We start from the raw sequence: 13716 nt of genomic DNA, 5'->3' as shown, positions 1-13716 counted from the left end.
TTTCGAGACCAGTGTGGGGAGGGTGTGCTGTGAGTACAAGGCACACCCTGAAGTGATTTCAAAGCCGATCACCGATAGAGGTTGCCTTTCAGATTTGAGGGATTTGTAACAATAAAGAAATGCTAGTCCATGAGTTTGTACAGTAAATATTGACATTTACTTATTTTCTTTCATTATTCTCCCCCGCTCCTTCTATTTCTTACTTTTGACACCTCTCTCGATTATATACTCTCTCCTCACACTCCACTCTTTTTTTCTAACCCCTTCCTGAACTACTCAAGAGTATCACCCCCCTCACAGTGGTGGTGGCCAACACTGCTCTGCACCTCCAAGCCCTCCTTGATTTCGAGGACGACTCCGGCGAGAAGTATGTTGCTGGCGATGAGTGGCTATTCGAAGGCCCTGGTAAGTACTATTGGGAGAAGTTATTTAAAAGTACTGGACTCACACACACTCGTTTGCACAAGTCCAATAGAGTAAAGAATGTAATTAGATTTAACGTTACACACAAGGAAAGAAAGGCTACAGTCCTTTCAGGCATATTCAATTGTGATTTATCTGCAAATGTATAAAGTAATAAAAGAATAACACAGATATTACAGTCTAGGCCTGTAGAAATGTAGGCTACCTCTGTGTCAGCTGGTGCTCGGAATAAATGATCTAATAGTGAGGAGTGTTCTGCATTTCTATTGACTCAGTATATGCCTGTAGTCTAAGCAAACACCATCTGGGGATTCATAAGCGGAAGGCCCAGAGCGGAGTGGGTTTTGAGGCTCCTTGTGCATTTGTGACGTTAATGGAAGACTCTGTGTAGTAGATGTTTAATTATTTCTCCTGTGTCCATGAGGTTACCTGTCTGAGTACCTTGTGTGGAAAGGGTTTTTTTTTTCACGTATAGTTGTGATGTTGGTAGAGAATCCGACATTCTTTGTCCATGAATTGTTGGTTTTTTTTAAACGTTATTTTGGATTTGCTTTCTGACGTTCCTTTTGGTGTAGTTTTCTGTATTTAGCGTCTCTTCGAGTGAGTACCCTCATGTCAGGTTAGGTGTTGCGCTTGTTGATGTGGTGTGTTGTATGAAAGAGAAGTGGGGGGGTGATGTCCTGGGTCTTCCCGTTATCTGGATGATGTGCAGCACAGGGCCGTTGTTTGGTACTAAGGGGTAGAACGCCGACTCCTTTTTGGGGCACTATATTGAGACCCTGTAAGAATCCAACAACCTGTAGAAAAAGCCTTCAGTGCCCTGTGCAAGGAGGATCAGACTCATCCTTTCAGGTGAAGGAAAAGCTACGGTTAATGGTATCACGAGGATCAAGCATGTCCCATTTTAGAGATTTACAGAAGATTATCCGATTGATCCATAAAATTCTATTGGACTGGTACATGAGGGCTGATTAACTTGCCACGCAGTGGTTAGGGGTGCCATACAATGGCTTTCTTCTCTGAAAATGCAGCAGACATTGAAGGAAATATCTGTAAATCTTTTTCCTCACTACTGACAAAAGTAGTCAGAAGGTGGATTGACTCTTACGAATGGCAGGATTCACAAAATATAACAGGATGTTTACTCCTATTTGCTTACACATACACCTGAGTAAATTTCGGAGTCCTGTCGAAATGACAAAGTATTCCAGTATTCTTCCCAGGTATATGCGACTGTCTACTATTTCCAGGACAATTTCTGGAATGTTTTTGAGTTCCATGTTATTTGCCGTGCATTACCATATGTCAATCATGTACCAAGTTAAATGTAAATTTCAAGTATGTTTAACATTTTTATTTAGATAAAAACTTGTGTGAAGAACGTTTACAAATAAAAATTATAGCATGTATGTATAAAAGGAATGAAAGAAAAAAAAACTTCCAAAAAGATAAAAGGGAGAGTGCAAACTGAATTTCATTGCAGCCTGTGTTTAAAAATTACAGAGAATGTGTATCAAATGAACATTTGTGCACGTCTAAGCCTGCTGCACAAGTGCATCTGTACTTTTATTCGATTTTTAGTTTGCCCTTGAGAAAATACTTTTACCTTATTCTATACAACCCAATCCCAATCCCAATTTTGAGGTCATTGCTCCCTCTTTCCTACCTTGAACATAGATTTAACTGGAGAAAACCTTCAAACATTTCTGGAGGTGACTCTATCTAGAAAAGATTTGTACATAACCATAAATGTGTGTGTGTGTTCACCACATTGTACTGCTCCACTCAAATGACAAAACCTTCTTTACACACAAAGAAAATGATTCCGTAAGCATGTAATTGTAAGGGTTAATGAATCCGTTTCAGAGTGCAGATTTTGTGAATGATACTACTTGGGTGCATAAATAGTTTTGTGGATCTTGCTGCAGAAGATAGCCTGGCACCTCTTGTTTTTCTGCTTCATTTCTTGACCTTCCTCAGTGAAGACCGTCTCAGTGGTGGTTGTGATAAATCGGGTAGCAGTGGAAATAACTGTCTCACTGCTAGTTTAGGTACAAGTTTCTCAAAGAAGACCAGTGCCTTCTCCTGTCAAGTAGTCATGGCAATATTTAATTTCCTTGTTGCTATCTAGGTGGCTTTATGAAATGGCTTCAATCACTCGCATACGTTTTATAATGTATTTAGCCAGCTTCAGCTAGGCTGCTCCTGTAGGGACATGCTGGCATTCCTTGGTGACCTGTTTGGTTCCATGATTTCAATAAGGCAGTTCAGTTGCAAGCTGTGCTTGGCATGACTGCGGTTTTGAGTTTTTATCTCTAGAGTAATAAACTACTTTCTAGACCATCCTGAGTGAGAGAGAGCCTGTCTTTTAGTACCGCAATACTCTTGATGGAAATAATGCCAGATTTTGAGCACATCTTCATCAGTCAGAATTAGTGTCCTCATCCAGTGACCTCTGCATGACCCGAATCTTCATCATGGGCAATGTGGAGGCTTGTACCCGACCTGTTCCTTAGCCGTTCCCTTTGCTGCGGGTCCTGCCATGCAGGGGAATGGACGAGTGCCACTGCTGCCTCACTGGGGATTGTTAAGCCACTTCTTATGAGATGTCAGGCCACAGGCTAAAATCAATAACGGGAAGTCTTATGGTGTCTCAGGAAAATGTCTTCCTCTGCTTCAGTGGCTGTAAGTTCTCTTTTATGCTGATGTCCTTGCTCAGCCCTTATTCAAAATAAGTTTTGCTTTGCTCAAGTGAATTCCACCAATACCTATTCTCATAAGTTTCTTCTGGTTTCTGATGTAACCATGACCAATGCGGAGCTGGCTCGGTTTCACCTGCAATCTTTAAAGCCTCCTGGACCCCAAAAGTGTCTGACCACCTGTGAATTGTTGCTTTAGCGCCTGAGATCACTTTGGCAGCAACAGGAGTGTCAATTTTCACAATTGGAGGAGTGCTTTACCATTTGATAAAACTGATTGGCTTTGGCTACCACCTCCTGATCTCGAGCCAGGTTTCGAACAAAGTAGGGAGCCTTGAGTGAAGCTGTCATCTGAGTAAAGATGAAGATGTTTCCTGCTGCCATGGGGTTATGAACTGCACCTGCCTGGTGGAGCGTCTTGATTCCAGGAAGAACTCCAAAAGGGAACTGTACCATCTGTAGGGAGGACGTCTGAGGTGACAGATGTACTACCAGCCTTGAGATCCACCCAGTTTGCCCGCCATAGGAAGTAACGATCAAGACGCCAACAGCTGGATCAACAGAGCGATTACATCGCCCGTCTTTGAAGTACAAGCATGAAGCATCCCAATTCATCCTCTACCTGTGGTATGCCAATATTGCCCAGTCCTCACAGGACCGGGAGGTGGTCGACTTTCACTCCCTCCTTGAGTGGTTCAGTACCACTGGCTGCGGAGGGTGTATTGATTCCAGGTCTTTTTCAACCATCCTTCTGGCCTGCACAATCTGGGAGATATGTACATTTAAAAATGCAGCTGAAATTTTAAAGTTTAAGTACAGCTGGAAGAGGCATCCTGTAAAGCCATTGGTTTCATTCATTGTTGCCATACCAGTGGGTGCCAATGTCCCCAGAATATCAAGTCTGTACGCCAGTAGTGGAAAGAGTAGACACCCGGGATGCTTGAAAATGTTGCACAGTGCTTGCGCCTTTGTTTCAGACATTAGTGGTTCTGCCATTGCCCAGACAGAACTATTTCCATAATTGACTACTATAATGCTCTCACGATTGGTACCATCAAACAGTACTCAAAAAATGCATCGATTGTAGAACACAGGCACTAGGATTCCCAAATAATAAAATATTTCCCCAGTGGCAATGCGATCGCCATGTTGTCAGTGCAGACACAGTTTAAATCTCTTGACAGTAATTATTGAGGTAAAGTATTGGAGTGGTTCCCAGGTACTTAAAGAATTGATGTACATTTTTTTGTACTTTTTACAATTCTATGCGGGCACGGCATTATCTTGCTTGACCATAGAGTTCGATTTGGCAGTAAGTTTTTCTCTTTCTGCATGTAAATTGAGAATGACACTCCTCCTCTGTCAGAGAGGCTAATATTCTTTAAAATGTATTAAAATGTTTTTGTTCTGGTGCTTTGGACTCTTAGGGAGTAGAGAACCAGTGTTGAACTCTGCTTTGTGACTCCCTTTTTAGCAGGGATGGTATGGGACAGGTTGCAGATTGGTCCCAGTCACTTACCTAGTTTTGCATCCAAATCCCATCCCCAAACATGTTGCTTTGGCACAGCTGTCACAATCTCCCTCTCCCTCCCCCCGCCCCCAACCCCTCTCCCAGCTGAAGCTGGCAATGCCAAATGGAGAAAGAGGATAAAAAACAGTAGTTCAGAGGGAAGCTATTATGTGGAAGTGACAAATACAAGACTGACTGACTGACTGACATGCCTGACTGAATAATGAATGGTCCGTGTGTTGAACAGCAATTTATTGGCTACTTCAGGGAGTTCCTTTTGTCAGAGAGCAATTATTTTACACACACAATGTGTGAATGTAGTCTGAACCCCAGACAGCTGACACTTAAGACACTAGGCTAGAGAGCATTGCAGGTAGGCTTGTAATGCCAGATGATGGGTGGTGGGGGTTTGAATTTCAGCAAGAGTGCTGACCTTTCATGAGCAGTGCCCTCCCTCCCTCTTTCGGGAGGCATTTCCTGTCCTTAGCTATGCCCCTTTAAGCTGGTTTTGAATGAGTGGCAGACCCTGGCAGAAGGGGAGGGGGCCTGACACCGAGCTGTGTCTTTTAGCGACCTCCTTTAATCCTTTTAGGTCTCGCCTATCCCATTCCGCAAGGAATGGATAGGGGAGAATTATAGGAGGCAAAATAAGTTGTCAAACCATCAGGCGGATCACGTGAACACAAGCACGCACTTTTCCCCCACAGGCTTTTTATTACCATTTGCTCCTGCCTCTGAGAGCTCCAAAGGGCTCCACTCCCCCGCCCACTGCTTCACACTTTTCACGGCTGCCAGGCCGTATCTCGCATTTCTCCTCCTCCCCCCCCCCCCCCCCCCCCCTCCCCACAGCAATGCCAAGAACTTGTTAATTTTAACTGTGAAACCTAGCAAACTGAAGGCACATCGGTTACTTAGAACGGTAGTTTGTTTTGGCTGTAAAACCGGGACTTTTAAGGGATTTTGTTTGTGTCCAGTTACTTTTGTCACTTTTAATGTGTGGGACTGTGGGTGCACTTTTGAGTAAAGAAGCGATACGCTCAGAAGCACCCACCGAGTGACTAGAGCTGCTGAACTGGTCTGCGAGGGGACAAACGGAAAAGTGATTAGCCTGACCCTTTATGATCAAACGTAATTTGGGTGGCGCCCTTTCCTTCTGACTGTAAACTGTGCCCAATAATGGCCCGTCTCTCTTGTGCTCTCTTGCAGGCATCCTATCCTCTTCACTCATACCACGTCTCTTTCCACCCCGCAGACTTTCTCTTTCTTGCTCGATACCCCATCAACCATGAACTCTCTCTCGATCTCATGTCATTCTAGTTATGTCTGTCTGCCATAACAGAGCCTCTCTCTCCTCCTCCCCCAACTCGCCTTTCAGCACAACCTCCCTATGCCCACACTCACCACATGCCCCTGCCTGCCCTCTCCTGCGCCTGTCCCTCCATCACGTTTCTACTCCTTCTCAGTCTGTTGCGTCATTTATTGCAGGCTGTCATGCTGTCCTCACTGCCCCTTCACGCTCCAATTCTGCCCTTCTAACTCTGCTCCTCTTTTACTTTAGGTTTAAATTGCATCTATGTAGCACATAGTACCACAGACGAGATGTTGCAGGCATTCATCATCTTTCACCGTCTCTTTACTGGGTGCATTCATTCTGTCCGTCTTTTTCTAGCCTTTAAATCTCCAAAGGCACTCTCGGCCTTCCCTCGTCCTGTCCGTGCATTCCTTGCGACTGCGAGCTTTGTTACTCCTTCTTTACCCTAAACTCATTTAATTCACCACAAGACTTCTTGCTTCCCTTCCCTACCCCGTCCCTCTCTTCATTTTATGCTTTCTTTCTCCCCAGCCATCTCACACTCTCCCAACCGCTCACCACAGGTAGGATGCCTTTTTGTCATTCTATCCTTCTTTTCACCAACAGCTGTTTGCTTCTCAAGCGATTCATTTGTAATGCAATAGGTCTCCCATTAATGAAAGTTCGAGCTATTGGCGTTCTAAATAATAATGCAACGTCATTAGCTCTAACTTACAGTAATGGGGGCCTATTGCATTGTAACTGCTGGTGTTATATTGACTCAAGCCGGAGTTCAGCTGTAGTACTACTAACTTTTACCAAGGGAGTTTAAATGATTGGTTAGTATAAATCTCCAGAACAGAAATATTGGCGAAGTGAAAATTCGTAGAGAATAATGTGCCTTTCTCTTAAAAATGGGTCTTTTATATTTTTTTTATTAGTGTGTGCCTATTAACCGTCGTGGGGAATATGTTTTGTGGCTGTACTTATCTTTCGCTTTTACAACCTACGGCGCTCTGTTCTTTATAATATGCCGCTAATAATAAAAACTGTCTCTAAAATAATTCAGAAACTATTTACTAATATTTACTTGATTGCAGCATATATTTGTTTAATAAAAAAAGTAAATACGACATTTGTGCTGGACATATTTATACTATCCTCACGCCTACAACACTCAAAAACATATACTACACTACGTACTAATTTACACAACACATACCAATTATACAACACATACCAATTATACAACACAACACTATCTACAAATAATACTTGTTGTACCTGTCTGCCCTTTGCATCATCACTCGGCGCCACCCCAGCATCACTCGGCGCCACCCCAGCATCACTGGTTCAAATATGCTCTCTCAAAGTTTCAAGCTTTATTACAAATGTCACAAAAAGATGTTAATATTTCAATTCTGTTCTTGAATTTTCATCACAATATAATACACTGAACATGATCTTCACAAAAGTTATTTACAAAAGTTTAAGCTATTGCCACTTTATAAATTACAATCACTTTAAGTATTAATGATTTAAAAAAATTAAGACATTCTTATTTGTAATATCAATACATCTAAGTCACGTAAATACAAAACATGTTGCATTACAAATGCTATAGGTGTCAGATTTGTGAACGTTATAACTATTGGCATTGTAAATGACAAAGCTATTAATTGAGCTATTTTCAAAACCAACACAGAAATAAAAAAAATTATCATTTACAATACCAATAGCTCAAAATTTCCTAAAGCGAGACCTATTGGATTGCAAATGCTTGTTCACCTTCCAACTTTGCAGGAACCTACATTCCCCGGAAAGAGGTGGAGGTGGTGCAAACCATCCAGGCGACGGTCATCCGGCACAACCAGGCTATTCGGCTGCGGGCCCGCAAGGAGTGCAAAGACCGTGAAGATAGGGACCGCGTGACAGGTGACTAGCGTCATCCCTTGTGGGGGCGGTAAGGTCATGTAGTATGTGGTTTTATGTTAAACAAGGACTTAGTGAAATGGTCACAGATTACTCCGGGTACCAGGTAGTGGGAATTCAGAATTTTCCCCTCGGTAGCTGACTGCTCCCGAAGGTGAGACCAATGCTTTATATGATGTAGGAGATGTGCATACTTGGGTGAACTAAGGTTTTGTTCTGAGTTGGAAGTGAGTTAGAAATCTTGGTGGTAAGGCGCCTCTGATTATCTCTTTGCCGTCCTGGTGAATCCAGAGGTGGAGCCGCAGTGGTTCCCCGTCACTGCGGCCAGAGTGATGGGCAGGAGGCAAGATCTGCCTCAGATAACACAGGGTGTGAGAGGTGAGGAGGGACCTTCTGCCAGGAGGGAGAGTACTTGAGACCTTTCTAGACCGTTGTTTGAGATCATCAGTGCCAGCCAATGAGCGCAAAAAATAGGAATGGGTGGTACCCACCGTAGAGGATGGTTGGGGATCTTGCTATCCACCCCTAGTAAGACAAGTCGAGAGGGAGCAAGAATTGTCACTATCAGAGCTCTTAGCCATAGGGGTTAGGCTGCTCATGAAGCAGCTGGTGAGTCTGTGGTGGTGGTGATTGTACCAAAACTCAGGTGTGGGAAATGAGGAGGTAAAGAGGCTCTCAGTACCCTGCCTGCATCCTCCAAACGAAGTCCAAAGGGGATGGGAGCTCTAAGACGGCACACCCATGTTCTTCCTCTCTCTATAGCCTTTACATTTCAGAATGTATTTTTTTTCATCAAATAGTTGCATTGTTGTAAAATAGTGATGCTGGTCTGTGAGTCATAATGCTCTGTTAAATGTTAATGTGTGTTTTTTTTTCTTTTTCCTCATTTTTTTGTTTCTGGCTTGTTTTCACGTTTATTTTATTTATTTCACGTTTCTCTCCTCCATTCTCCTGGTCTTCTGCTTGGCTTCAACTTCCCCTTCCTCATTACCCCATACTTTATAACCTCTCTGTCCCCTCTTTTTATCTCCCTCTTACATATGCTGACACCCCCTGCCCCTTTATATTTTCTCAATTGGCACCCTTTTATCTTCTGTCGTGTGTTCTCGTTCCCGTTTTTACCGTATTTTTTTCTTAACCTGTTTTGTATGCCTTAACTTATATTTCTCTTTGCTACATACCTCTTTCCCCTCACACCTCATTTGCCCCCTTTGTCACACATGCACCATCTTCCTTCTCGCACCTCCCTTGCAATGCTATCGTTCTCCCCTTTCTTGCTCTCACGCACCCTTTTGACCCCCCCCCCCCCCTCGCCTACACGCCTCTTTCTGTGCCCCCTTCACGTTCTGTCTGCCCACAGGGGAAGAGTGGCTGGTGAAAAAGGTGGGGGCCTACCTGCCGGGGGTGTTTGAAGAAGTGGTCGATGTCGTGGATGCCTTTGTTCTCACAGACAAGGTAAAATGAAAACGGCTGTCATTTTACACCCCTTAGGAAAGAAACCTGGTGAAGTTTGAAGCCTCAAGTTATTGAAATAATTTACTTCATTTATTACACTTGTTAGGCTCGGCTTTCTTGTTCTCCAAGTGAACCTTTTGTCAGGGAAATCTGGATTCTTTATAGGGAGCTTTAAGATCAATTTAGCCTTTTTAAAGAGGATTGCGTTCTTTTAGGGCTATTTGACTGTCTACGTTTCTTCCCCCCCATCGTGCCTGGCTTCAAGCAGCTTCCATGAGTTGTTTCCCATGCATATCAAAAGGACAGCTGTCTCTAACTTTATTGTCCTCCATTCATTAGAATGGAGGATATGTTGGTGATTTTTACAATTAACCAGATTTTTTATGGGTCAGACGGTAACCGCATTGTGGGTTTAAGCATATAAGCACTACAGCGAGTGTTTCTTAAAGAAAACGCTATTTATAAAAGATCTCAGAAGGTTACTGACCAAACACCTTTTTGTGAAACATAGGGTCTAGGAAATAGATGGGTATTTTTAGAGATCGGAAAAATGGTTGCCAAAGTTCTTGCTATGCAGAAGTAATGGAGAGAAAATGTCAAACGTGAAAATGCAGCCCTTTTTCCCCCAGAGCCATTGGATGGAACCCTTGCAGAGATCTCACTTCCTGGGTATCTTGACTGCTTTGTTTCCCAGACTTTAAGTTGGTTTCACTTGATCTACAGCATGTGAACTCAAGCAGTCCCTGACCATAGCGTTTGCCCCAGCACCTCTCCTTATAGGCGTAACACATTCCTCTTTGTGCCGTTTTTATGCCAAATGTACTCTGAGCCCAGCATTTGACAGAGAACGATCCATTTTTGTTGGATTTTAGGGTGTAAATGTTTTCCCCACCTTGCTAACTCTTATTTTTGCGGAGGCTGTTTTTCTGCCCTACACTAAGCTTCATCCATCTTTTTACACATATTTCCTGTACAAATAGCGAGTGATAATTCCTGGAGTTTAATTTAACTCTTGCCACCGTTTGAGAACCTAGACGTCGTCTTCTGGGATGGGAAGCCCTTTTCTCTCTCCTATTCATTTTTTTAAGTCATACAAAGAGCTGGTAACTGGATTGGTTGTTGCTCAGAACACACAGCCTGACATTCATTAACTGTCTTGTGAAATGGAGTGGTGTGGCTCACTGGTTAGAGGCGGCAGCAGAGGACGGCCCGGGACCAGGGTTCAATTCCCGATGCGGCAGGGTCGTGAACCAGGGTCAGCGGACTCGATAATTCTCGCCTCGGTGCCTACTCTAACCAGGGTTCACACTCGGCAACTCTGGGCATTAGCTTCCCTCATCTCCACAACGGCCCCCCACAAACGCCGGGGATGCCTGGTTTCACCTTGGAGATACCCAGGAGGGAACATCTCACAGGGAAAGCCAGAACAGGTTCCCCAGCGGTCTATAGCGCCAGGACGCCTCCGGGTAGCAGCGCGCTTTACAAGACATTTACATATACATTTGTCTGAGGTTGTACAAGGCATGCCCATACCACTTGCAGATTGTATTGTAATTGCATTTATATAGCGCTTACTACCCCTGATGAGGCGTTGAAGCGCTTTTTCGGCGAGTAGCACGCTACTCTGGGACCCACAGAGGATTAGTGTTGAATTAGTATAGTGAAATATGAAAGTACATTTTAAGTGGTGGATAGGGTAATCATTTATTTGGATTTGGAAGGATAGCAGAAGAATAGAAGAGGAAAAAAGGTTTGCATTTATATAGCGCTTGTTGACGCATGCTATTCAGGAAGCCTATAAAGGATTATTGGCGAATTAATATGGTGAAATGTGAAGTAATTTCAGTGGTGGATATTAGTAAGTTATTTGGAGTGAGAAGGATAGCAGAGGGATAAAAGGGGAAGAAAGATTTGCATTCATATAGCACTTGTTACCCCTGGTGGGTGTTGAAGTGCTTTTCTGGCGAGTAGCAGGCCACTCCGGAACCCATAAAGGATTAGTGTTGAAAATTAGTATAGTAAAATAGAAAGTAATTTGAGTAGTGGATATGTTGTTCAGTTATTTGGGTAGAGAAGGGATGGTGGCGGGATAGAAGAGGGAAAGAGGTTTGTATTTATAAAGCGCTTGCTACCCCCAATGGGGTTTTGAAGCGCAATTAGCACGCTACTCTGGAACCCATCAGGATTAGGAATTTGGAATTGGATTTGTAGAGCGCATAGCTACCCTAGGGCATCCCAGCGCTAAGAGGACCTAGTTTTTTTCCAGGGGGGAGGGAGACGTGTTGAATTAGTATGGTGAAACGAGTAATTTTAGTGGTGGATATGTTAGTCAGTTATTTGGACTGAGAAGATTTGGGGAGGGGTAGAAATGGAAAAAGGTTTACATTTATATAGCGCTTGTAACCCTGATGGGGTGTTGAGACTCTTTATTGGCAAGTAGCACGCTACTCTGGAACCCAATAAAGGATTAGTGGTGTATTAGTATAGTTGAATATGGAATTTGAGAAGTGAACATGTTAGTCTGTTAATATTGATTGAAGAGGATAGTGGAGCGATAAAAGAGTGAAGGATTTTTCTTTTTTTTAGGTCTTAGCAGTAGGAGGAGGCTTTTGGATAAGTAAAAGAGTTTTGGAGGGGAGAAGTCCGAGGGAAGAGTTTAGAAAGGTTTGTTTTAGGGGATCGGTATAGTAAAAGATGATGCAAGGCGGTGAGAGTAGGAGAGTCTAGAAAGGGTTATTTTGGCGATCATAGTGGTGGTATGGGGTTTGGGATAAATGAGTGGATGTAGAGGATATATTGATAGATTTATAGGATGAGAGATAGGGTAGTGCATTGGAAGGAGTAGTAGAAAGACGTTTGAGATGAGTCAGAAGATTGGGCTAGAAGATATATTGAGTGAAGTATAGGCTGAGAAATCGGGTAGTGCATTGGAAATGCTAAATTAGAAGAAAGTGATACATATATAGATCCATAAGTACATTGAAAGTATATAGATGCATAAAGGCGGTAATATATGTAGATTACATATATTGATAGAGGCACAGTAGGAGAAATAGGGTAGTGCATTGGATATGCTTTTTCAGGAGAAAAGTAACAGACACACAGATCCAAGTCCATGAAAGGTATGTACATGTAGACCAAGGATGATTTTTATTTATTATTTTTCTCTCAACAACATAATTATTTTACATGTTTATACAAAGTAATACACAAAGATAGGTACATATCTATAGTGAAAACAAAAGCTTATGTACAGAGGGATATGCTGTAAATTTATGTTTACGTATGGTGCTTATGAGGGGAAGAGCCAAATCTTGAGTCGTTTTCTGAAGATAAGGTGGTTGTCGGTGGACCTTATGTTGGGGGGTAAAGAGTTCTATAGTTTGGCTGCTTGAACAGAGAAGGATGTGCCACCCATGGTTTTTTTCTTGTATGGTGGGATTTTGAGGAGAGATGCTCCTTTACAGCGGAGGTTCCTTTGTTGAATGTGTTCGGTGATTTTATTCCTGATGAAGAGCGGTCCTATTCCATGTATTGCTTTGTGGGTGATACAAAGCAGCTTGAACGTAGATCTTCTGGCAACCGGTAACCAATGCAGGGCTTTCAAGGCAGGGGAGATGTGGTCTTGCGGTTTGATATGCAAGAGTAGTCTGGCAGCCGAGTTCTGAATCCGTTCTAGTCTTTTCACGGTCGTTAAAGGTGATCCGTGGTAGAGGCTATTGGCGTTATCTAGTTTGGACAGAACAAGCGAGATGGTAGCTTGGACCTTGTGTGGAAATCCCAAATGAGGGAAAATCTGTTGCAGTGTTTTTATAGTAGCAAAGCTTGATCTTGCTAGTTTATCCACTTGGGCATTCATCGACAGCTTGGAGTCTATGGTCATTCCAAGGTTTCCTACTTCCTTCAATACTTTAGGCAGTAATCCCAGTTCATCAGGCCATGTGGCAAGCATGTAATGTTTCCAATCGCCACACGTGAGTATTTCAGTTTTTGAAGCATTCAATTTGAGATGGCTCCAAGTCATCCACTGATCCACGGCTTTGAGACTGCTGAAAATTGGTGATTTTCCATTGTCTTTGGGGCATTCCAGTTGAAGGCGTATTTGTGTCATCTGCATAGTTATAGCACGTGAGGTGAAATTTATTGATCAGTACTGGTAATGACTTCATGTAGATGTTGAAAAGCATGGGCGAGATGATAGAACCTTGAAGGACCCCTGCTTTTGTGGAGTACGGTTTGGACGAGAAAGGTGGGGTATGGATGACATTAGTTCTGTTTCGAAGGTAGGACGCTATCCAGTCTAGAGCAGTTCCCTTCATAGTCTTTGTTTCAGAGTGTCATGGTCAACCGTGTCAAAGGCAGCTGAGAGGTCCAAGAGGAGTAGCGCAGCAACCCCGTTGCGGTCA

General features: G+C 43.1%; 1 protein-coding gene across 2 annotated transcripts in view; it reads left to right on the top strand.

Moving 5' to 3' along the window:
• The window catches only part of LOC147705737 (major vault protein-like), a 202339-nt gene that overhangs the window by 61151 nt on the left and 127472 nt on the right, over positions 1–13716 (top strand). For both annotated transcript variants that reach the window (XM_086932183.1, XM_086932184.1), the window contains exons 4-6: positions 282–405; positions 7727–7858; positions 9216–9310. In XM_086932183.1, the coding sequence (XP_086788309.1) occupies positions 282–405; positions 7727–7858; positions 9216–9310 (351 nt within the window). The remainder of the gene's footprint in view (positions 1–281; positions 406–7726; positions 7859–9215; positions 9311–13716) is intronic.

The sequence above is a fragment of the Lissotriton vulgaris genome, chromosome 7 (genome assembly GCF_964263255.1).
Source record: "Lissotriton vulgaris chromosome 7, aLisVul1.2, whole genome shotgun sequence".
Taxonomy (NCBI): Eukaryota; Metazoa; Chordata; class Amphibia; order Caudata; family Salamandridae; genus Lissotriton; species Lissotriton vulgaris.
This window is presented reverse-complemented; position numbering and strand designations above follow the sequence as displayed.